The sequence below is a fragment of the Sylvia atricapilla genome, chromosome 3, assembly GCF_009819655.1.
Source record: "Sylvia atricapilla isolate bSylAtr1 chromosome 3, bSylAtr1.pri, whole genome shotgun sequence".
NCBI classification, from domain to species: Eukaryota; Metazoa; Chordata; class Aves; order Passeriformes; family Sylviidae; genus Sylvia; species Sylvia atricapilla.
In genome coordinates, this window is record NC_089142.1 from 24723257 (window position 1) to 24749260 (window position 26004).

At 38.9% G+C, this 26004-nt stretch overlaps 1 protein-coding gene across 1 annotated transcript in view; it reads right to left on the reverse strand.

Annotated features, from left to right (window-relative positions):
* LOC136358337 (dystonin-like) overlaps nt 1-26004 on the reverse strand; it is a 290571-nt gene that overhangs the window by 159118 nt on the left and 105449 nt on the right. The window contains 4 exon segments of the mRNA XM_066314265.1: nt 2705-2871; nt 21025-21117; nt 23490-23567; nt 25807-25842. Coding sequence (XP_066170362.1) covers nt 2705-2871; nt 21025-21117; nt 23490-23567; nt 25807-25842 — 374 coding nt within the window.

The following is a 26004-nucleotide window of genomic DNA, read 5'->3' on the forward strand; positions in this document are numbered from 1 at the left end:
AACCAAATTAAAGCCCTTCTAGGACTGGAAGTCGTGTCCCACCTGAAGAGCCCCATGCCCCATTTGCCGAGTTGATGGTCATCCCAGCCAGCCCAGGGTGTTTCTGTACTGAGAGGTATCTCCAGTGAGCACAGCACACCTGGTGCTGGAGGCTGCCACACTGCAACACAGCTGGCAGATGTGCCTCCATGGGGGCACTCCACAGTGGCAGCACCACGGTCCCACCCCACCACCCAAGCAGGCACATCTGATCATCCACCCTGGTGAAGCACACAAGCTGGGAGCACCAACAGGATGCTCAGACCAGCTCCTGACACCACCTGTGATCTACAAACTGGGACCTACTAAAACAGACTAATAGAGAAAATACAGATTCTTAAGTGTTTAACCTACTTATTGCTCAAAAGACAAATCAAGCTTTAAGAGAGGTCTCTGGAGTAAAACAATATAGTTAAAAATAACAGATGACTGTTTGGGATGATCATTCCTCTCTTGTGAGCAATAGCTGGAAGAGAGGAATGCTGTTATTATCTCTGTTTTAATGATATAAAACAAAAAAGGAAAGACACATAGAAACTAACTGAAATCAGTGGAAGAATCTCACTCTCATTCCATTTGAAATTAAATCCAAGTACCTGTAACTTCTCACAGCAAAAACACATTAGATAAGGTTGGTAAACATTCCTGGGAAGGACACAATCCTTAGGTGAAGTTATGTTTACAGAATGAAATAAGGCTCAATGGAAACTGGCATAGAGGCACACAAAATGGGAACTCTGCTCCCCAGCGACTGAATCACTTGCTTTGTGCAACAACTCAAGTCAAAAGTGCCCGTTCTTCCCTGCTGAAACACTGTGAATGAAACTCATGGAGTAATGCCAGAAACACAGCTCCAACAAAACAATTCCGTTGTATCCCAACGTATTAACGTTTGCACAGCTGGAGGACAGGATTCAAGTTTTTCATTATTTATTAACTGATCTGTACCATAATTACCAGTTGCTTGAGCAGTAAAGGCTACACTGCTCTATGTAAGAGATGCAAGGATCTGAAAAAGCTCTGGGAAATATTTTCCACTATTCCATCTCATTAAATTCCTTCCTTTTTTTTCTCTCTCCAATCCCTCTGTATCTTTCATATTGTTTATTTTTTCAAATACTTGCTTGTGCCATGTTCATTCTTTGACTGCTCTGTCCCAAGTAAAACAGCCTTGTCTTCTGCCAGCTATTTCTTTTTGTCTTGCCAACGTTACAAAAAGAGACTTTCTGGCTGGCGTGCAACTCCTCCCTGACCAGCTACCCAGAACAGAAGCGTAGTCAGAAAACAACCTCATTGACTGAGATGCAGCTTCATTTCACCACAGAATGATGCATTGCCATAAACAGCTTCTCTGGGACTCTGAGCACTCTGTGTGATGCTCACAGCCTTTCTACACAGCCTGTGAGGAAAAGGCTTCACCCATCTCCCATTTTACTGTAGTGTCCTAATCCCCATAAGGATCACATGTATGTTGTGTCTGCCTAGACTTCCTTCTGTGGTGGGCCAAGTGTCCCTATGGGTGGGGAAATCTAAGCACAAAATAATCTGCTCCAGGCTCTGTTTACTGGATATGCACGAAAAAACATCAAATTTGCCTTTACTGGGGACACTCCTTCAAATTATACCAATGAAATCATGTACCCTTAAACTTCCTTATTATATGCTCCGGGGCATAGAGTACAAGCTGCACGTGCTATGAAAAACCCAGAAAGGCTCGTGCACTGAAGGACAAGTCAGTACACACTGATTAGCCCAGCAGGCAGAATACTCTCCCACGTGGTCTTTTGAGACACAAACCTTCTTAGTCATTTCAGGAACCAAAGAAATACACAATAAAGAAGACACGTCACCAACCAAGAGAGATCAGTAAATGCACCAATGATTAAACCTCTGGCAAGCTCGAGGCCAAAGTCAGCTTTGTCAAAGAGACCTGTTCTTACTTAGAAGAATCCAGAATTAGAAATCCTCTCCTGTCAGTAGACCTCTTCAGCTGTATTTTAAATTAAAATCCTGTGCCCTTTAGTCTCTAGTCACAGCCACCAGTGACTCTACAATGTCTGCTTAACTTTGTAAGAGTATGGTCACAAAAGCTCAAATCCCTTCATCCTTTCAACATTCAAGCCAGCTGGTCACATTTTCCATAAGAATATCCTTTTATAGGAAATACATCTCAGAGTAGGTATGGGCTCCACATAAACACTGAAGAAGCTCTACACTCCAGGGCCATCCAAAGGCAAAATCATACAAGGAAGAAGACAGGGATCTCAGCCATATCCTGGGTCATACAGTAGTTGATGGCTTTCACCAGGAGCACAGTTTTGGACTTGGGTGATCAGTTCTGTCTCTACCCCACCTACATTTAAACATTAGTATGACAAAAAAAGGACCGTGGAGAAGACTGAATTCTGGAAACATACTTCCTAGCAGCTTGAACACGCCCCATGAAAGATGTACAAGGTTCCTGGAAAGACTTCTCTGAGGAACGAGGGACATGCAAAGGTTAACGAGGCATCCTTTGGCTGCAAAGAGCAGGAAATCACTGAGGAGGAGTCAGTGTCATCTCCACAGCTGCAGTTCTATTGCAGCATAAACCATAGAGCCCTCTCTCTTCGTACATTAAAATGCCATAATTAACATTTTCCAAGGGAGCAAACAGAGTACTTGCCTGTATTTATGAATGATGGCATTAAATAACCTTCCATCGCGCCAGCAGGTAGTGAAATTTTCACAACGTATTCCAGCATAACCCTCTGTTGTTTGCTGTGACCACAGGAGCAGTCTCTCCTTAGCAGACATGTCCTCTGACTCCCCAGTAACATGGATATCAGATATCTAAAACACAGTCAATGTAAAGATTACAGTTACATCTTGTCCATAAGAATGTTGAAAATATTGCAGAAAATCACTCCACATTGCTGGAGAATTTACTGTCTGGTATCTGCATACATGAATATGATGATTATTCAGATGCTGTATTAATATTCTTTCATGTCTTATCCTTATGAACTCATAGAACATTCAATATGAAATACAAAATTCACAGTTTTCTTCAGTTAACCAGTCCTCAGTCTCCTAATTTCTGAGTACAATATAATACTACTGTATAATGAAAAATAATTAACAATTTATTTATGCTGAAAATACAATCTATTTTTATGTACAACACCTATCATGTATAAATGCTATATAAGTATATATAAAATGTCATATGTTTTATATGTATATAGCCACACTTATACAATAACTACATTTATATTATTCATAATTTATTTAGCTATGAAATTCCTCTCTTAAAACAGGTTAATTTATACATATTCTGGAATTCAGTAACAAAACAGTCATTCTGAGTGAAAACTGATACCAACAGTTTTGAGACAAATTTTCTTGGAAGTATTATCTAAGGATTATCAACTCCATATCAGGGAAAGCAAGAAAGTATTGGGAATTTTACATTCAAATATTACTTTATATTACATTAGATCATCCCCAAATGAAGTTCTGTCAGTTTTCTTGGAAAACTACCACAGCACAAAGCAGACTTTTTCTCTAATCTGCACATGTACTGTTTGTACTTCACATTACAGAAATTGTACTCAATGTAAAGGTAAACTCTGAAAAGGAAGAAAAATAAGATGTGCCTTGACAAAGGAAGTGCTATAGCATGTTTGCTTTTGTCTAAGTGACTGCCTTTTACCACTTATCCAAACAAGAGACAACATAAGGTGCTATTATGAACTACATAGGAACTCATGTACCACAAGGCACAGTATGATGACCCGAATATGTAGCTCAGCCATTATGAAAAGCAGACAGAGCTGCCTGGGGAGAGGGAATAGGGCTTGAGGCAATGCCAGAGTCTGTGGGTAGACACTAAGCACCTCTATGAGCCCCCCTAGAAGAGGCTGCTCCCCATGAGCTCACACCCAGCACCACAGAAACACAGGTCTGCTCTGGCTCCAGAGCCAACCTGAGGCCACAGCTCAGGGCAGGTTTGCCCACAAACAACTCTGGGTGCTTAAGTTTGCTGCAGAAGAGCCATAAATTGAGCTGTGCCAATTCCAGCAAACCTGTTCTCGCATAAACCGGGCAGCTACACTCCTGAGTCAGATGGGATGGCTGTAACAACTTCTTCCAGCCTTAGAACCTCTGCACACAAAGGTATCTTCTGTCTGGGCTCTGACGGGGAATTCCAACAAGCTAGGCTGGAAATTATGGGGTTTTCTCACATTATAGCCACACAAATCATAGTGCCAAGAAGACATATGTGAACCTTGCCTACTGATATTGCTGTGTCAGGGCCTAAGACAAGGTGCTGGGAAGCACTGGGAAGCAGGAAACTAGAGGAAGAGTCAGGACAATGGAGCTGCCTGCAATTGCTGCTTTACCACCTCTCATACTTTCAGGGAATGATGAGCATTTACACCTGTACAGTAAATCATAGATAAATTTAGTGTAGGAAAAAATCATATTACTTATTCGAGTAACCTCAAAATCACAAGTTGTGAGTGCAGTCCTTCAGATACCTATCACAGGCCACTGTATCTGCTGGATTGACGTAAGGAAAAAATACAAACACCAACACTAGAAAGCAAAACAGTTAACTGTTCAACTAGCCCCTAAATAACCTGACAGCATTTTTTGCATCCTGTTGTCTCCAGCTTCAGTGCATTTGTAGAAACATCAAACAGAAAGGAAAAAACACTTTTTTTTTGCTCACATGCAACTCTGATCACTTGTAACTTTCTAGGTATCAAAATCCTGCAAAGAGTATTTACTAAATGAAATACAGATGGATGAGTCCTGTATGAAAAGACAACAGAAAATACAATGTGGCAAAAGACCAACTTTTTCAGAGTAATCACTCTGAAAATTTTCTTGTAAAAATCTAGGGAACTCAGCTGTAGCGCAAGACTTTTTTTTCTGTGGGTTAGCTTTATTGTTTGGTATTTCAAAGCAAGAAAGCAAACTAAATGTTTTTTCAGTAGCTTAAGTTTCTATTCATCACAGAACAACCAGATCACAATATAAATGAAGTCAACCATTTACTGCTTATCCAGACAACGCTTCTGAAAGACATGATGTCATCTCAAAGTGCCAGATGTCTAGCAAAAAAAAAGGAAAAAAAACCCAAAAACCAAACCTATATTTTTTGTCTGTCATTTTCAGAAAGTCCTCTGTGTGTAATCCTTAATTATCAGAGTTTTTAATATACTCTAGCATGAGCAAGCTAACAATGCAATTTGCTAATGGCCCTTCCTTACTGCTAAGTTCAAACCCTAGCCTCCTTCATGGTTAATTGAGCAGGGATGGCTATGTACACTTCAGACTGCAGAGTGCAAGCACAGCATGTTTGAGTGCACATTAGATTCCTCTGGAAACAAGTAATTTCAAACATCTAGGTAACTTCTGAAGACTGTACTAGTATCTGGTGTTAGATATAAACAACCTTTTAGTCACAGACACAAACACAAGGAGAACTTTTACTCTGAACATGACCTCAAGGAAAGCTCACAGTTGAAATTTTGGATGGCTAAAATATTATTTCAGTTTATTACATGGACATCAACAGGTTTTTGATCCACAATTCTCAAGCATCCTAGTTAGCCATCTGAAGAGAAAGGAAAAGGCTTTTCACTTATGGAGATAGCCCATCTCACTACTGGTTAAGGAACATTAACATCAGCCTTAGACCTGAAACAGCCTGAGCACGTCTGTTCTCTAAAGTATTTCAGCTTTCAAGGCTAATATTTCAGATTTTTTCATAAACACGGAATTAGTATTTTAAAAGTAGAAATACTCTAAGTGAAATGGTGATTCAAGTAGTTATATTTTATTATAGCTACAAATAGGGGCTCTAGTTTGCAAGATGCCAAATTAACTTGAAACTTCTTAACAAGTAAAATACGATCACAACAAAATAAGGTGTAAGAGAAAGGGAGAGAGTCCATCTTTCCTTTGATAATGCCATAAGGACAGTAGAGATACTTATTCACCAATGACACACTATCATCAATATTTCTAACAGCATTTCTCATAGGAGATAAACAGAAGGACTATTAAACTAGGAATGTTAGAACAGAAAACAAGGAGAAATCAAATCTTCTATTCATAAAATTTAGTAATTCCAAGCAAAGTTTGTGTGAACTTTTTGTATCCCACAAGCCTATCATTTACTCACTATAAACTGCTTAAGTAGAGCACAGTTGTTCCTTAAGCATGGAAAGAATGAATTACAGCATTTGCATGAGTGTGAGCAGTTGTTTGCCAGAGATCCAGTTCTTGAAATTATCTCAAAACTTGAGAATTAAAAATTATGCAAGAAAAAAACAACAGAGGTAATTCTCCATACAGTCCTTCTGTTCCAGGATCAGAGTCTTAACTGGCATTAAATACTCTCTTTCTTGCTTACAATTGAGAGAACATGTTCACTTCTGCTACTGCACATGCTTTTTCTCAACCTGCAAATTCCCCCTGCATCACACAGTATACAAAATCCAAACACCAAAAAGCCTCAAGCTCTTTTCTTGCACTGATTTTAGTGATGAAGTTTGAAGCAGAGCAGACTGGAGAAGATTTTTCAAGAGATCAACAGTGATGCTGGATTTCTGAGATGCATTTTCACACTGCAAACAGAAGAAGAGCAAGACTCATACAGATAGCAAGAAGTCTTCTCTGATTCCATCTTATCCAAAATGTTTTGAAACAAGTCTAAACTTGACATAATGTACTAAACTGCCCAAAAGTATATAATGAGCTAGAGATGCATGATTGTGGTGGTGTATCATCTCACTCTCAGACCACATTATGATCTGAGAAATGCTTATTAGGCCTCAGCAGAAATTAAGAATCTTTTCTCTCACAGCTATTAATGAGTAGCCAGGAGCAACACTTCAGTAGATCCCTCTAAGCTGAGTTCTGTAATCAGGAAAACAGAGGTAATGAAGTAGCACATATCTGAACACAAAATCATAACTTTTTACATACATAAGAAACCATGCCACAGAAAGAAACTCAAAGGAGACATTTCAGTAGAGGACACCATATTGTTTCAGTGGGTAAAATGTCGTATCTGCTACAAGGCAAATTATCCAACTGTACCAATGAGTTTCCTCTGGTGTCTGCTTCTCAGTTTGAAAAGCCAACATGCTTTCAATTATCAGCCACATCTGAGGCACTGTGTAAGCTGAGAGTACAACATGGGTAAATTGACAAGGTAAGGGAAGGCTACTGATCTCTGAAATTATAATAAAGAAAATGGTAAAACTGAGATGGCTAACTGCAAACTTAGTGTACCAGCTCAAGCCAGTAACAGGACCTCTGCAAACTCTTATAAATACCAGCTTCACTCAGTATAAAAAAGACTGACATGTAAGACATTAAAATGCCTGCTTAGTTCTCAAAAACAATCAGAAGGGTTTTGTTTAGAGGCCAACCTTGGTGTTCTTAAAATTACTTATACTGAGAATCCTGGGTTGAGAAAGGGAACTGAACTGAAAGCCAAACATTTTAGCAACTGAGGCATTTAGCCTGATGTGTCAGTAGTTTCATATTCATGCAGTGTTTTATCAATATCAGTTGACATAGGTGCTCAATAGAAATCTTTCTTCTCCCCTCTTCTGTGGTAACAAGAGGTATAGACCTGGTTGGAGTAATAAGTAATATTGGTTACTGTATGGGAAGGGAGTTACAGTGTGATACTGCAACAGTATTTGAAGTTGTATTACTGTCATTATACAGGAAAAAGCAGCCATTCTTAGCTGAACAGACAAAGCCGCATACCCTCTTACTCAGCAGTGACGTTTTGTACAAATCAAAGAACATTCCTAAGCTGCTCCTGAATTCCAGCTAAGATTAGGAGGGCAAAGATCTTTATGTGCATTAGGAGGTTATTTGTAGTATTGTGTACTGCATGTATCGTGTGTTGTAACTGGGTGTGTTATCTATGTTTAGAAAACTAAACTCAGACCAAGTATTGTTTGATTCCTGTTGGAAAAGTAAATTATATAATCAAAAGACACTTAGCTCTTTGCTGGAAAGAATGCCTTTGGAATATGCCCATTCCCCCTGCTCACTCAACTGAAAGCTCAGACGTCCCCACTGAGCAAGGGGAATCAGTTGTGAAGCAGATCATGGTATCAGCATTTGACTCACATGTACAGATTTCAGTTGTTCTGAAGATGGGTGGGGCAAAACTGGAAATATGGACTGAATTGGTAAGCATGGTTACCAAAAATTTGCTTTCCTTCAGACATACTGCAAATAAGATTGTATTTTGATTTATTTTACTGTAAAAATAAAATAATCCTACCCTCAAAGGAAGCTGAAATTTCAATAATTAATAGTAATAGGTCATCTAGACAGTTTGAGAGGAAAGATCCTTTAAAAGAAGTGTAGAGTGCTATTAACATGATTAATGTTCACTTGTTCTATTTCAAGCTGCTTACATAGCTCTATCATTCTTCAGTTCCTACTGGTCATAACTGAAGAGAATTAGAAATATTTCTTTCCTGGATACATGACCCAAAGGAATTACAAGACCATGAAGAGTCTGAGGTGGTAATAAAAGTTACTGCAGATACTGAATGTGAACTCTAAAATTCACTCTGACTTTCTAGCAACATTTTAACATGAAAATCTCTTTTCTAAATTGGGAAGCAGATCAAACTGCAAAGAGAAAAATAGCACAAGAATATATCACTACTCCTAAAACAGAGAGCTATTACATAGCCTTTGAAAAAGATCAAGTGATATATCCGTTTTGTCTGTAGTATCATAGCATGGTAAAATGTTTATACACAACAAAGTGAAGATATTTTTGTAATAGATAAATTACTGTTCAAATACTTATTCTAAGCTAACTTTCAGAGATAATCTACTGTATCAAAATATTTACCTTGCTCCTGTTTGGTGCAATGCTAAATAATGCCTTTTCTTTTGGAAAATTGGAAAGTACAGCATCAAGATAAAGCCTCTTTTGTTCAAGTAATGGATCACTTTTCCTTTCAGAAAGAAAATGATGCAACTTTCAGATTTACTACTTTCTGAAACATATTCAGTGACTCCGCGAGAAGTTTTGCTCAACTCAGTTTCTTCAGGTTGTCTGCCTAAAATGTGAATAGCAGAATTCAAAGTAGTTCCTTTTCTATAATAAAGACCACTGGACTTCTTCAAGAATGCTAATTCTCTCCTGTTATCATCCTATGAACATTTCCTTTTCCATGCACAGTGTTTCTCTGAATTGCTCTTGTCTTGTTCCTTTAACCATGTGTCTGTTTCACCAGACTTGGTGAGCCTCTGATTATCACCACGAAAGCTCTCCCCACAAAGAGAATCACTCTTTGCTTCACCCGAGAAAACTTTTGCTTTAGCAATATCAACTGAAAGGACTGTACTCACAGGCAGTGCATTTCCAGCCACTGTCACTCTCCCAGGGGAGAAGTCAGCCAATCCCACACTCTTGGGATGAATCTCGATGTTTTCTGAAATCTCCATTTCGTACTTTCTTTTTTCTTCATTTTCGTTAACGTGCACTGAATCTGATCCCCCCTCGGTTGATTTCTTTCTCCTTTTTCTTCTGAAATATTTTCTTCCAGGGGAATGTTTATCTGGACTTAAGGGAGCTTTGGCAGGATCTAAACACTGTTCTTCCTTTTCAGCCCTCACACATCCACAGACATTCCCCATTTGGCTGGCTGTAACTCACAGCCACACAGTTCCATTCATTCCCCTATATTTATATACACTTAAATCCTCCTCAGAAAGTTAAGAGCTGCCGTTTCCACCGTAATTTCTTCCAGACTTCACATCCACCCGCCTCAGGACGTAGCCATTTTGCTTATGAGAAATGCACACGCAATAAACGCTGTGGCTCGGTGCCCAGGCAGGGCCTGTGTCTGATTAGACACTGTGGCTTATTTCTGGCCACCAATCCTCTTAAACAAACATCACTGTTCCAGCGTTGGGCTGTAATGCTGATTGCGTCTCACAGAGATGACATAGCATTTATGAGCAACAGAAATTTCTCACATGCATTTTTAACTTCCCGTTTCACTTAGTAACTTGGGCGAGATAAAGCAGAAAAATATGTAGCAACCTTTGAAACTATTAGCTACACTCCGAATCCAAAAGTAAGCAGCACAGTAAATAGCAGGGATTTAGTCAGCAGATTTGTTTTGCACTTCATATGTTTTTATTACCTATCCAGCAATCCACAAATGGGAAGATTAAACTAAAGGATCAGAATTGCTCTGACAGCTTGCTGGGGGTCAAGTTTTTATTGGTATGAGGAGTTTTCATTGCAGCTAATGTGACTTTTCACTGATTTGCTAGCTATAAATAACCTGCTGCTTCACTGCCATCATAAAAGCACAACAGCTTTGTCAGGGCAGTGACACTGTGTACTGCGGCTGAAATTCTGCAGCAGAGTTAAACCTTCTGGCAGATAAAAGTGAAACAAATCATAAAAACCAATCTAGAAAACTGACCTTAAGATTACTGTTTATAAAAATGGAGCTTCATCTTCCTCCCATGCTCCTGTAAAGCATTTCTGTGTAGCTCTGAATAGAAGATTCAAGAAACATCTAACTATACTTAAAACTAAGATGAAATATATACTTTTAAAATGCAAGCAAGCCTAACCTCTAGTCTACTTTGTTTAGAAAAATCTTTTTAACTTTCCTCTTTGTTTTTGTCATGGATATGTGAAATCTACTAAAACCAGCACACATTGTCAAGAACAGATGTGTATAGTTTCTCATGCTGAAAAAGCAGAGCAGAGTGACTTGTCAGGCATTATCAGTTGTTACCACTGATTTTCCCTTGCTTGTTTGAAAAGGAATTGCAATAATGAGACCCAGAGACTTTATCCCCAGACGTCAGTTCCACTGAAGTATTCCAGATTTTACTGAGAGCATCTAGAATGAGTAATACAGCAAAGATCTAGGAGGACCCTCCAAAGAATTACCAGGTATAAATAAAGTTGTTCACTGCTGACTACTCTCAGGGCACTGGGGTAAAATTTGACAGTAATGCTTAGAAAATTTTATACTGTAACACCACAGAATACTGTGACAGATGGGTAGCTATGTACAGGCACAATGCTAACACGTTTCTTTTCAAAGTAGACATTTGTTCTACAACCACACTCTTTCATAGCCTCAGTTTGTATTTGCATTTGTAGCATGCTCAACATGCAGGTGCACTTGTGACATTTGCTCCCTTTACTCACAATAAAAAGTTGTATCCTGGTCTGTTCAGAAAAGTTACTTTAGAAAAGTGACTTTTAGCTATGACCAGAGGACTTAAAGATTTAAAGCATACTTCTATATGAGTCTCTGTTGGGTCCTGATATGGGCTCCCTTTATTAACAGAAAAACACATTAAAAAAAAAATCTTTCTAAATTACATCCCTGTGTAAAAACCCCAGCTTTTATGCCTACATATATACTGCTCTTTCTTCTCTCTTATCAGAAAAGATGATTCTGGACTTTACAATGCAATGGGCCAAGACTGATTTCATTTCACAACAATATAATTTCTGGTTTAACAACAAGATGCCTAGTAATAATATACAGTTAAAAAATCATAGTATAATGGTCTTAATATATATATAAAAATATTATCTTGATAAAGCAGAAACTATGTAAAATATTAAAGACAAATGTCTGGCATTTGAATGAACAACTGCAAATCTTCACACTGTCTAATTCATACTCTCCCAATGTAAGCTACCACTAGTACACTGCTAATGTAACTTTTCCTCCACAAATTTTACAGGGAGCAAGAATTTCCCTAAAAATACTGCAAACTTAAATTTTCAGGGCAAATGCATTTTTAAATTAATACATGTGGGTATCAAGGTTTCTAAACAGTATTATGCTTTATTATTTTACTGAGCTTTACTGGACTGTGATTTGATATGTATTTCCTTTAAACTGTTTACGTCTGTTTCAGAGTCACCATGATACCACCTTCTTTCAAACAGAAAATGTCCCTAAAGTACACTCTGTTATGTTCAAATTCCTGTAGATTCAGTGGCACACTGTCACAAAAATGTAAAATAATATCTAATTCAAATAAGTCAGAAGAAATACATTATTGTCATTTTACAGCTGACAATTGCATTTTGTAATGCAATCAGTAATTTACATAGTCCCTGATCTTGCACATCTTCATTCATTCATACTTTAAATTTTGATTATTTTTCTTGAGAGTAACTCAATTTCTCAAAAATCAGATGTGCCTAAAGTACAAAAAAAAAAAAAAAAAAAAAAAAAAAAAAAAAAAAAAAAAAAAAGATAATACTCATAATACTCATAATAAGACAGCAGAAATACAAGAATCCATTCTAAAGGACTGATTACAAGATCAGTACTCCCAACAATGCCAACAATGCTGGCCAACTTCTGCATATTCCAGGTCAATTTACTTCAATGCACCTCATATAACTGTATAACTGCAGCTAGTCCTAGAAGAGAGCCAGAGAGCCACAAAGATGTTGAAGGGCCTTGAGGGGAAGCTGTATGAGGAGTAGCTGAGGTCACTTGGGCTGTTCAGCCTGGAGGAGACTAAGGGGAGACCTCACTGCAGTTACAGCTTCTTGTGAGGGGAAGAGGAGGGGCAGACCCTGATCTCTTCTCTGTGGTGACCAGTGACAGGACCTGAGGGAATAGTCTGAAGCTGAGTCAGGGGAGCATTAGGTTTAGGAAAAGGTTCTTCACCCAGAGGGCAGCTGGGCACTGGAAGAGGCTCCCCAGGAAAGTGGTCACAGCACCAGCCTGACAGAGTTCAAGTGTTTGGACAGTGCTCTCAGGCACATGGGGATGGTCCTGTGCAGGGTTAGGAGTTGGACTTGATGATCCTGAAGGGCCCTGTCCACCTCAGCACATTCTATGGTAGCTCTATGATTTATCCATTTCTAAATATTAGCTAGGAATAAATGCAATCCAAATATACCTCTGAAGATGATTAGTAGCCTTTATGCCTTTTTATCTTTCTAGACATAGGTATTTTTGAGACTTAATAACCACTTCAACAATACTTACCAGCTGTTTCTGAGAAGACCATTAGCACTCAGCTATTAACAATTCTTTCTCCTGTCCTGTTTTTTTCCCAAGAACAAAGTAGTGACTTTATAGTCACTTTAACCTTCCTAGTCACTTGTACTCTTGAACCAAAGAAAACATCAAAGACAAAAGAAATTATACATTGCATTTATATCAATTGTCACAGGTTTTTAATATAAAAACCCTAAGCAAAATAAGTGAAGACAAGGAATGAAAATGCTAGTAACTAAAGAAAAAAATTACTATTTTCAGCTAACTGAAATTCTGTGAAGTCATAACTTCATTGTCTGCTAGGAAAGGGACAGAGTTAACAGGATTACACTTGAGATTCAGAAGAGGGAAACTGAAATTTCTTCCACAACCTGTTTGCTAGAGTATAGATGGATGATATTCTAAAGCATCAGAAGAGACTACCACTGAAGCCTATGAGAACACCATAACATAGTGATGACCACGCCAAGGGCTTTGTCTTGGACATCTGACTAGACCTGAAAGGAAGCTCACCACTTGTTTAAGCCAGAGATCCAGGTGGTCAAAGCTGTTAAAACTACCACCAGAGATTGTTGTGTTTCTATAACTTAATACTGGGGTTTTGTTGGAATTTTCTTAAACAAACATTTAAAAGACACAAATTTATACCCACCAATGCTGTAAAGTTTTATGGGGATACTAACAACAGACTTTTTCTGGCATGAAAACTCCTAGGAAGTATAACATGAATAAAGGATTAGAGCAACACTTGTGTGTAATTTGACCTGCCTTAGAGGCTGCTTCATCACAAACATGAGGTTAAGATTAAGACCTGGAAAACAAATGATTAACACTGAAACATGAAATAGCTCATGCAGATTTGTATGGGTTTGCATTTAACCACAGATTTCTGTAATTTGTCAAGCATGTCTGTGACTGGGAAATGCATTACTTTCTTAACATGGGACAGGTGCATAACACACTAAAATAGCAATGTTGTTGATATCTGTGTATTTGTTAGTCTACAAAATGATGATCCCATTCACCCTATGTGCACTGTTAATTTATGCTTTAATATTAGCCTCATATAGTTAGCAGTTATTGTACAGGAGAAGTTATTCTACTTTGCTAATCAAACCATGCCAGGCGTCTTTTATCAAAACCCTACTAGTAATGCATTTCAGGTACTCCTGGATCTAAGATCCCTTTCCCCTCTTTTCTGTGTGTTTATACAACTCAGCTGAAGTAATGGAGCGTTCAGCACAAATGGGACGTGTCATTTCACGGTACTAAAACAGCATACCAGATAACCAGCAAGCATTTTGTTGCACAGCCCTAAGGTCACATGCAGAATAACAGAGAGATAAACATAAGCCAAAGAGAATGTGAAAATTAAAGTAGCACAAGAAAGAAAACAAGGATAAAAATAAAGGCTTGCCAGCACAAACAAAAAGTATGGAGCAGTTTGAGCTGTACTGGCAACCACTCCTCAAACTCTGAAAGAGATGTTCAACTACCAAGTCACAACCACCAACAGGAGAGGTTTTATATCCAGTGAGATGGTTTACAAAAAGAGGAATCTGGTCCTTATTGGTGGTTTTATGGTATTAATGATAGAGACTTCACGCTTTTCACACCCTTGCTGTGATTCAGACGAGTCCTAAAAATTTCAAGAATTCCGCACTCATTTTCTTAACTAAGACTTAGCAATTTTCTTGTCTTTTTTATAAATCACTGAAGAATTCCAGAAGAAACAACTAGGAGTTCAGCTGAGAAATAAAATATCACAAGAGTATACCCTCACAAATGCTGAAGGACAGGTAATGCTGCTGCATTGGCTAATGACAGACAATGCAATTATCACATGGAATTGACTTTATCCTACAATCATATACAGTCACAGACAGGACAACTGGCCACATAGTTCCATTTTTAAATCTTTAAGATGGTCAGACCTTGAACTGCTCTGGTTATTTTAAAGCAGAGGCAGAGTAAATTTCAATCCTTGAAAATTACAAAACTTGGGCTGCAAGGCACACAGCTCAGGCAGCACCGGGAATGGTTGCCAGGAGAACAGTGACTGAAGGCTAGACCCAGCTCTCCTCATCTCTCATGGCCACCTCAAGAAAGCAACATACTGAATGGTGACCTGTCATGGGATATCCCTCTGTCTTCTGCACATCCTTTACTGAAAAGGGCTACCACAGCTGAGCTGCCTCCTCCTCTGGCCACACTGTATGAAGGCCACAGCCTTACAAATCCACCTGTCACACCTTTTCACCAACACTGGTAAAAGTTTAACTGCTGATGGCAGACCAGTGAACAGTCTATGGACTGCTTGGGGGCAGACTAATCAAAAGTGATTTTTTCTTAAAGGTTTATGGGGAGTCAGCAGTGAAAAAAAAAAAAAGTATTTGCTGACTGGCAAGAGAAATGTAAAGAGGTTACATGTGCCAAAGGAGTCCTGAGAGAAAGTGCCCATCTGGCTGGGGAGGGCTGGACAGTACCGTAAACACCTGAACAAAATCACCACTGCGCAGAACCTTGTAAAGCAGCATCCTGCACAGGTCTGACAGCAAAGAGAGAGTGGAAGGAAAAGTGCTTATGGCAGTTCCTGAGCTGAAATATTATGATGAAACTGAAAAAGAAGTACTCTATTGAGTCATTACTTAGATCTTTCTGAATTTTTTTAATATAAGTTCACAAAGGCCTACTTTTAGCTAGATGGAAGTTCAAAGTTTTCCTTCGCTTCAGCATGCTTTGTTTAAACCAACTGCAAGGGATTTTAAACACTTAACTTTTGTTAAAGAATGCTTGCAGTGGTTTGAAAATAAATTATCACCAGTTTTCATAGAATTTAAATCTTACTAAAATTGTGATGACTTTATGAGGACAAATGCTGCTTTCACTTATAGTTGCTCATCTCCAATGTCATCAGTGAAAATGTATTGGATGTTGAAGAAGGAGTCCATTAAAGTATTAATTTGGATATTTATACATACGGCCTATGATTACACAAAATACTATAATCTGATTGAGCATGTTCTACAGGTGCCAGGAAAACAACTTATAACAGTTATTACATTATGAAACTGAATTTAAACTAAGCCAGTTACTATTAAAAGCATGTGAAATACGTACATTGAAAGCTTGCATAAATCCTAGTAACATACATGCACTGGGGTTTTTCAATACCCACAGAACAAATCATTTTCTTACAGTTTAATAATCCACCAGATTTCCCATTCCAGCTTTTCAGTAACCCTTATGTAATTACTTGGGACACAGAAGAATGGATACTTTCTGGGCTTGTGCAGCTGCAGAGGTCAGTGCTGAAACTTAGAATAACATTTATATTTATCTAGTTATACCTACCAATTCACAAATCCATAACCATGTCTAGATATAATTCAGATGCAAGAGAAACATAATCCTCAAATGCGTATTATATTTTATTTTTCAATAATGTCTTTCCCCTAAATCATTTCTAAGTTCATTCCAATAATCAGAGGGATTTCCTATTTTGAGTAAATAATACCCTCCAGATAAGGACCATGACTCAGAGAAACAATAAGCCACAAACAACAGCCAAAAAATAAAAAATCTCTGGCATCTTGACTACTTCCCAGATTGCAGTGTTATTAGAATACACACAACTGATGTGTAGCAGAGCCAGTAACATCACAGAGCAACAGCTTCTTTTGCTCACTGAGAAATTAACTATTTCTGCAAATGCTGGGAAAATTAAGGGGTAAGTCAGGTTAAAAAAAAAAAAAACCACTTAAGTGTCTAGATACTCATGTTTACACACTGGCTAGGTTTTGAAGAGATCACTTTATGCAGTGGGGGCAGGATTCAGTTTCCTCAACATGGGCTTCTGGAGCTCCTTGAGATATCCTGCAATATCCCAACTGGCCTCTAGCTGCAAGTCCAAAAGATCATGAGTTTCTCACAGGTCTGGTGTCTCATCAGAGAACTCCACACACGTCCTGAATACTCTAGGACATCTCAGATACCACTCAAATGCCACCTGTCTTTAGGAGACTGAATCAAAAGCCCTATACTAGTTGTTCAATCAACAGCAATGTTTCCCACCCTGAAGCAGAGTGATAAGAAAGGCAATTGACCATCTAGAATATTTGAGACACTTTAAAATACCTGACATACCCATATGGAGATATCATTTTACACCACAAGACCTAAGGAAACCTGCTTCCCACTGCAAATGCTTCTGGATATGAAGTGTCATCTCAGAACACACACACAGCAACTCTGCTGGACAAGTGGATAGCTCCATAGGTGGTACAGCCATCTCCTTCAAGTGGTCTGAACCACTCCATCAGCCTCACCCTCTGTACTGCCTAGCCCCAAGGCCTCAAATCCATTACTAAATATTTAAGAAGCATTTAAGAAGCAGTTGATCCTGACTGATCTGTCTCTTCCCAGATGAGAGTGGGTTTCCCATAAGACCCATGTCATGCTTCTCATACTCACATGGGTGTCTCATAAATCTCCAACAACACAGATGTTTATGTTTATTTGAGTGGAGTTAGTTGACTCACTGTCTAGGCTGTATTAACTATATAGACTAAACCTCTATTCTTCTGATTATCAGATTAAAGGGATGATTTGGACAATTGCATAAGAACACAGCTCTCTATAAGCACACGGATTTAGGTGTCTTAACTTCAAACTGAATGTCATCACAACTTTCCTGACAACTATGGATCTACTTCATGCAAAAACACAGTTATTGCCACAAAGCTTTTTCCCTTGGTGAAGACTCCCCGGTACACTTTTCTGTTTAGATTTCCCCTCATTTTAAATCTAAGTGAAAAACAAAGAACAACTTGAGGTCTAAGTATGGACATTCTTCTGAACTCCACATTCTGAACCCCAATAGGTGACAAAGACACCGAACTGCCATACTCTTCAAACAAAGTGGCATAGCAGGAAATGTTATGCAAGCACAGACCATGCAGAGCATGTGTCTTACACTATTTTACAAATCCCTTCTGCATTCATTGTAGGTATACTGCAGCTATTAGTAACAAAAGAATAACTGAAGCACTCCCCCGCAGCCCCCCGGGGCTAGCTCTGTTTCTTGGGAGGCTTTGGGGGAAATGCTTCGAGGGGACCAGGGCAAAAGATTCCAAAAGAGGCTCTTACCCCCAGGGTTGATCCAAGACGTTTATTCCATGCGGGGAGGGCCGAGAGGCAAGGGCCCAGAGGGTAGGAGGCAAGAGAGGGCCCCAGGAGGTAAGAGGGGACCCCAGGAAGTAAGAGGGGACCCAGGAGGTAAGAGGGGACCCCAGGAAGTAAGAGGGGACCCAGGAGTTAAGAGAGCGAGAAGAGGAAGAGCAGGACCTTATCAAGGCTCCTGCCAGGGGAGATGGCTGGAACTCAGCCAATTAGGTCCAGAAAGGAAGGAAGGGTCAAACTATAGGGTTGCAAGCTCCAGGGGCTCTGGGGAAAAAACCATTCCCCAGAGAAATACAACAAATAACTTCTTTAAACATTCTGTTCTTCAGTTATTTCATATTTATTAAAGAGGCTTAATATTTAGTCAAGCACCAGTAGCCATCCTTAAAATTACTTTTCCAACAATTTTTAAAGATAATATTTTGAAAAAGGAGGTCGTCAGGATGGCAAACCCTATACTGCAGGCTTTAAACACAGCCCAAACAGCCAGTAAGGAGAGGCAAATATCCTGCTGTACTCAGTGTTTGTGCAGCCTCACTGTGAGAATCGTGTGCAGTTCTGGTCCCCACAGTTTAAGAAGGGTATGAAGGTCCTTGAATATGTCCAGAGAAAGGCAACAAAGCTGGTGGCAGGAATGGAAAGCACATCCTAAATGGAGCACCTGAGGACTTTGAGTTTGTCTAGTTTGGAAAAAGGGAGGCTGAAGAGTGACCTCACTGCTCTGTGGGGAACTAGGAGGCCGCATTGAGCTCTTTAAAAGGGAACCCATCTTTAGAAATGGAAGAAAAGACAATGCTGGAACTATTGACCTGTCATCCTCTCCTCTGTGCCTGGGAAGATCATGAAACAGATCCCAGGGAAGTTGTTAGGTTGCCCCATCCCTGGGAAAGTTAAGATGCCCTGTTGCTGGGAGAGTTCAAGGCCAGGTTGGATGGGGTTCTGAGCTGAAGTTGTCCTGTTCTGTAGTTGAAGGTGGCCCTGCCCCCAGCAGGGGGGTTGGAATGAGGTAATTCTCAACATCCCCTTCCAACCCAAACCATTCTGATTCTCTTCTCCCTGGTATCCAGTCACTGGACACAAGGGAATACTTCAAAACTGCTCTGGGAGGTTTAGATTGGACATCAGGAAGCATTTCTCTTCCTTTAGGGTGATCAGACATTGGAACAGGCTTCCTAGACAAGTGGTCAATGCCCCAAGCCTCTCACTGTTTAAAATGAATTTGGAGAATGCCCTAAGCAAAATGCTTGAACTTTCAGTCAGCCCTGAGTTGCTCAGGCAGCCCCACTACATCAACACTGCAGTTCTCCAACTGAAATATTCTACTCTGACAGATCTACAAGATCTGAATTGTACTTGCAGACATTTAGTTGGTAGTTATTTGAGCTAGAACATTGTTTTGGCTACAATTTAAATGCTTTAACATATTTCATAGGGAGCTGACTACCTTACAGGGGAAAATCTTTGCCACACCAGTTCACCTAAAGAAGGTAATTTACATAAAGTGTTTTTTCTTTTCATCCATTTTTTACAAGTGGTAACACCAATATTCATCACTTTTTTACAAGCACCTAAATTTGTGCCAGATGTGCTTCACCTAATGAGAAAAACTAAAGATTTCATTCTGCAAAAGCCTAATAATCAGGTTCAGAAACAGAGTACACACCAAGTAAAGGTTTAGCTTCCAGTAACAGCTTCTATTAGTAAGTCAGTAATAATCTTTATTTCTTAAAATAGAGCAACTTTCAATCACAACCTAATTCTGTAGCTCATGCTTAAATATATTTAAACCCAGCCTTTTTTTCTTTATATAACCATGTGGGAGCAAAGACTGATGTGACAAGGCGAGCTGAGGGAACTCCAGGTCCTTGCTAGTTGTTTCTCCTTTAGTCTATGTGCTGGTCTGGGCTAAGATGTGCACCCTGTTAATATCCCAGTACCATTGGCCCTGTTCATGTCTTTGCTCCTCATTAGGATTTGCAGAAGGGCCCATTATATCCTAGAAACCTTCTCGGTTTTTTTTAAGAAATTTTTTTCAGTCATAAATGCAGTGTGGAATACTCCCAAGTGAACTATGCTTTTTCTGTGTGATCACGTCAATTTCTGATCATCTAAAATGCCAGCACAGCAGGGAGTTCATTGGTAACAATGCTGTAGTCACTAAATGGGAATTATCTGTCATCTGAATTACATCATCTACAGCCAGGGCCATTATGCAAGCCTTCTTTTGAGGAGCAATTCAACACCACACACTGTAAGGCTGCATTATCCTGTACACAATCCCACCAGTGTCCAACAACCAGAGTGCCACCTAGTGTGACCCATGCCACCATCGCTGGGGCTAGAAACCAATGCTGATGTGAGAGGAGCTACTAGAAGAGGCTGACAGTACAGCTTGCTAAAATACTCATAGCAACAGATCCTGAATGAAAAAATATTCAAAAGTTTTCAATATATTTTAATACCCATCAAAAGCAGTCTTTAGCATAAAACAAGAAGAATATGTCTAAACGCTGGAAGGAATACATCAATTGCTGTCTTTAATGATGCTCAAAACTGAAGCTATTTTTGTCTCACTCCACAAATAAAAGCTTGAGATTCAGTTTATATCATGAAATAAGATACATCATCAAAACCTTCAGAAAGACATTAGAGAACACATAAAATCTATAGAGTCCTGTCTAAGTCGACATTCTTATCAACTATGCAAGAATCTGACCAAAAACATACAGTCAAGCAAAACTAGGCTTACCTGAAAGTGCAAAATTATGGTCCATATCAACCCCAAAGTCAATTTGGGATTCCCATCTGTTATGTCATCATTTCTGATGTTAACCAGTTTCACCTGTCATCATAGAAAGAAAATACAGGCCAATTTGAAATAAATATGCCACAAATACATAATGCATTACACAGGCAGGACTGCAAAGGATGCACTACTCACTTCCTGAGCCTACTCTGCTGGATTTTCTAACAAAAGCAGAAAGGAATTGCATTCTGTCTGTAAGCGGCCTGCCAGGAATTGCCCTCTCCCACTCACACCGGGATGAGGTAATTCCTCAGCTGTCACTAGGCTGGCAGATCTGCTCCCCATGCCAAATACCCTTTGCCTTGGCTCTTGTCAAAAGGGGAAGGCACAAGAGAGCAGAGCAGGATAACATGAATCTAATGATCTGTAGCTGCTCTATCAGTCCCAGGGCAGTGCTGACACTGGGAGGTTACTGCTGCCATTCTTCCACCCCACACTTTCCTGTATTTAAGCAAGGATTCAGCAGCAGAGAACTGGCCTGCTAAAACATGTCTGGCTTGATAAAACTAGGAATTCAGTGCCACATTTAAGTAAACAATGGCCTAAAAAAGCCAATAATTATTCTAGTTTCTGATGCTGTTCTCATTCATGCTGCTATAAACAAACAGTAAATAGGATTAAAACAAGAGCTGCTGTTATTACTCTCCCATAAACTCACACCCAGAGTGAATTCAATAATTCTGAGGTTTTTGTCTTATTTTATTAATATATTTTTTCTATATATATATTATGCATCCATACAGCCTAGCACTTAAAGATGACTCAGCAAAAAGACATTTTATGCTTACATTAGTACAGTTGCATGCACATGTTTTTCAGCATATACCCTGTTACCAACTGAACAAGCAAAGGCACGTCCTTCTTTTGATCTGCAAAAATAACCTTAACTATTTGGAGGGGGAAAAAAGCACCAAATCACACTCTCTGCAAGAAAGACAGCGTATTCCACAGTTTGTTGTTTGTTTATTTCTCAAGTCAAGCTTCAAAATTATCAATATATAGGCTTTCTCTGCCCTACAATCACAATAAAGCATTGTACTTGGAGGTTACACAACCAGCTGGAGCCAGTTAACTCCTAAATACAGTTTAGAAACACCGACTAGAGGGCTGAAACTTTAATCAACTAACTGCAAGCCCCACTGACCATTTGCCAAGACCAAAGCCCTGCAAACATTTTGCATACTACAAAGCAGCCATCTTCATGAAGCTGCAAGGCTCAAGAGAGCACAAAAATCCTCAGATCACAATCGACAGCAGCACGTGCACGTTCATAAACGTGAGGATGACACAGCTCTACACCTCCTGCATTTTAATACACATGGTCTGCCATGCATAAATAAGGCATGGTGCAGCATAAGTCCTGAGATTCTGCTGCATAAAAATGCCATTGTGACTGTCAAGTAGCCATTCATTTACTTTGTAATGTACTTGTTCAGAGGCTCACTTAGGTTAACAGGAAATGTTTGCTTTGAACTCAGCAAAGGAGGATTTTGTTCTCAGTGCACACACACCACTCAGTGCCCCGAAAGGCAAGTTTGAAATTTCAAAATGCAAAAGGACATCAGGTTTCATAACAAAACTAAGTATCTGTTTATGGTTTGTTACCTCGTATTCTCTCAAACTTTTGAAGTAGCAAAAACAATGTAATTTTTTTTAATCAACCAATCAGAAAGCAGATATTCAGTGTCAATTCATTGAGATGTGATGAATAGGAAGGAACAATTTTTCCTTTCATGTTTTGAATTTTTTTTTAATTGCCATTTTGTAAAGGGAAAAATCAAGACTACCATAAGTGCTTAAAAAATATTGAAAAGTGGAAAGAAATCCACAGTAGCAGAAATGCAACAGTGTGGATTTCAAGTACTTGGCTAAAAGGAGGTACACGTGAAATTAAGCCTGAATCTTCCACAGTGCTCAGGTGACTCTGACATCTCTCTAATTGTTCTAAAAAGATCAGTTTTGCTTTAATCAGGATCAAATTTGAGAAAGTTTTCCCAAAACAAATACAATCAAAACAAAGAACTCCCATAAAACATTCGAATATATTTGAATTGGCATTTTGCACTAAAAATTACATTGTGAACAAAACTGCATACCAGCTAGCATCCAGGCAGTGTGAAAGACAGTTAAATTCACTATAAGCAGCTCCTAAGGATGTCACCCATAATTTTCTCCTCTTTAATAGTCTATAGCACATAGGATGTGTTGTTATTGCTTAGGGGAGGGTGGTGTAAAATGACCTTTCCCACATCTCCCTTAACCATCTCCAGCACGACATAAATCTGAGCCTACACAAGCAGCTGTTAGACAATATGCACAAGAGACAACACAGGACAAATTTGTTATTTATTAGCTATAAGTGACAAAATTTGCATTCATTCTTTTTTTAATTATTATTTTCATCATACCTGGCGCTTTTTCAAATAGTCAAGTGCAATTTGGACATTCTGCAGTCTGTGGAAACGCATCCGACCTTTTTCCCGGGGCTACAAGTGGAAAACAGTATTTGTGAGATTTTCTCACTGACAAAAGAACAAAAAGTCTGATTTAAATATACCAGGTAGAACATTTGCAGCACTACAACTTTAATGAAGTCAATACCTTTGGTGGAAAAGTGTGCTTTAACTATTTAACTGTAGTTATTTTTTAGTACAGTGGATGGCAAGAGAGAGCAGTGGTCCCAAACTGCAAGTTTGATCCATGCAGGCTGATAGCTGTTCCCTGTAAAGTACTATTAAGGCCAAGAAGGGCTATTAACCTACAGAAACTAAACTGGAATACATTATTATAAAATATTCACAGTGTATTAAGCAAAACAAAACATAAGTAATGTCATGGACCTTTACATTGTTCTGAAAAATTCTGTGATGGAAAAGCTTACCTCTGTATGGAACTTCATGGCTTAATGGTATGACTGCAGAATCATTATGATAGCTATACATATTTATTTAAAGCACCTAATCAAAATAGTATCTTCCTCCAAAAAGAATAATATAACATGAACAGTCCTAGAGTCTAAGTTTAAACTCTTGACTTAGGTAGAAAACTTTAAATCATGAAAAAACTAACAAGTCACTCCTCTCAAAACAAAGTCAGAACTATCAGAAAGAAACCGTAAAATCAAAATGAGCGGTGTGTTAATGGAAACATGGCAACACTGCATGCAGTTAGTGTAAAACTACCAAGAAGAAGAATCACACAGAAAACGCATACTTAGCTGTCACAGATCAGCATGGGAAAGCAGTTAAATATACATCATCAACACCATATCCAAGTCCTTCTATTCTTCCTTATTTCAGATTTTTCATAAACTTTCACAGCAATAAACTGAAGCGGACTATAATTGCTAGGGATCAGCCATGAAAACGAGCATTTCCTTAGACAATCACTGTGAAACACACAGATAAGCCCAAGCCTTCCTCAACTGCCTTTTTGTCCCCTATGGAGTAGCAGATGCTTGCCAAAAAGAAACATAGGAACATGAAGTTGAATAAGAAGCATAAACTGAAACAAAAATAATTTAAATTTCCATTATAGAATCTTTTATTTAGCCCCTTGTTTTTCACACCAATAACTCAGGATCAAGCACTACAGCCCTTGCTATCAAGTACCTTCCATGGATGGAATGAAGGACTGCAGACCTGGAACTTGATTTTCCACAACAACGAAGGTATAGTAAATCCCAAAATACACGGTTAGCATCTCAGAGGGGAAATATTTTTTTATAAATCAATGCAGCAATTTGATTGATGCTGCACTCCAGAAAAAAAAGCAGACAAATTCCACTGAAATCACAACTGCAGCACAACACACAGGAGCCAGGGAGGCAGTCAGACCCTATGACAGCAACTTGCTTTAGCAAATGCCAAAATGCAAGGTCTAAAAAGGCATGAAACAGCTCACTCAGACTAACAAGCACCCAAAATTTTACACTTTATGAGTAGATATTTCCCTTCTGGATGGGCAAAATATAGAGAATTGATAATTCAGCATTTGTTGCAAGAAAGATGAACCCTGAAAACTATTTTTATTTTTAGTAGCCAAAGCACAAAGCTGTCGCTTAACTTCTAATCAACTTGCTTTGATGAAAATCACTACTACATACAGGAAAATCTAACAATCAGCTCTGCACACTGAATTACCTTATTTCAAGACATTATCCAATGTTATGGTACACACACCATGCACATAGCAAACTGGTGCTTATAATTAAGACAAATCAATTTTTTGCCATTGATTTCACTAAGAACCTTCAAGTCTTTGTCTAAATTACTTGTATATGGACAATACTGTTTGCAAGTTAAAAAGAAAGTCTTAGTTTAATTGAATTATGGTATTACCCTATCTATTATTTTAAAAAATTATTTTATGGCTTCTTGATAGTGTTGTCCAGTATACATTTGCACCATGGTTTTGTACAGTACAATGAAAGAAAACAAATAGAAATCTTGAACATTAGCATTTTAGCTGTTCACAAAAAGACTGAACAAAAATTTGTCTTTACCATACCTCCACCGCAAACACACGTACCCTGGTTTATCAACAGAAGTTCTTCTGTCCTTTCTATAGCTCACTACTGCAGCACACCAAACTAAGAATTCACATTAGCAGACACCACACTTCAAACACTACATTAGTACAGTTATGGGGGTCGGCACCTACCCCCTTATCCTCATCCTCCACATCCTCATGCTGTTCATTTGCGCATGCTTCTGTTGAACTCACCAACCGTAAGGTCTTCAAAAAATCTCGCTCTCTTGGCTAATGAATACAACAGACAGGAGACAGGACAGCAAAAACACAAGACAGACCACAAATGAAAAGAAGAGCATGAAAAGAAGAACATAATGAAGAGAACAAATACCAAGCAAGGGAAGTAATGCTCACAAAGAAAGGAAATGACACCTGAGGAGCGTGTTAGAC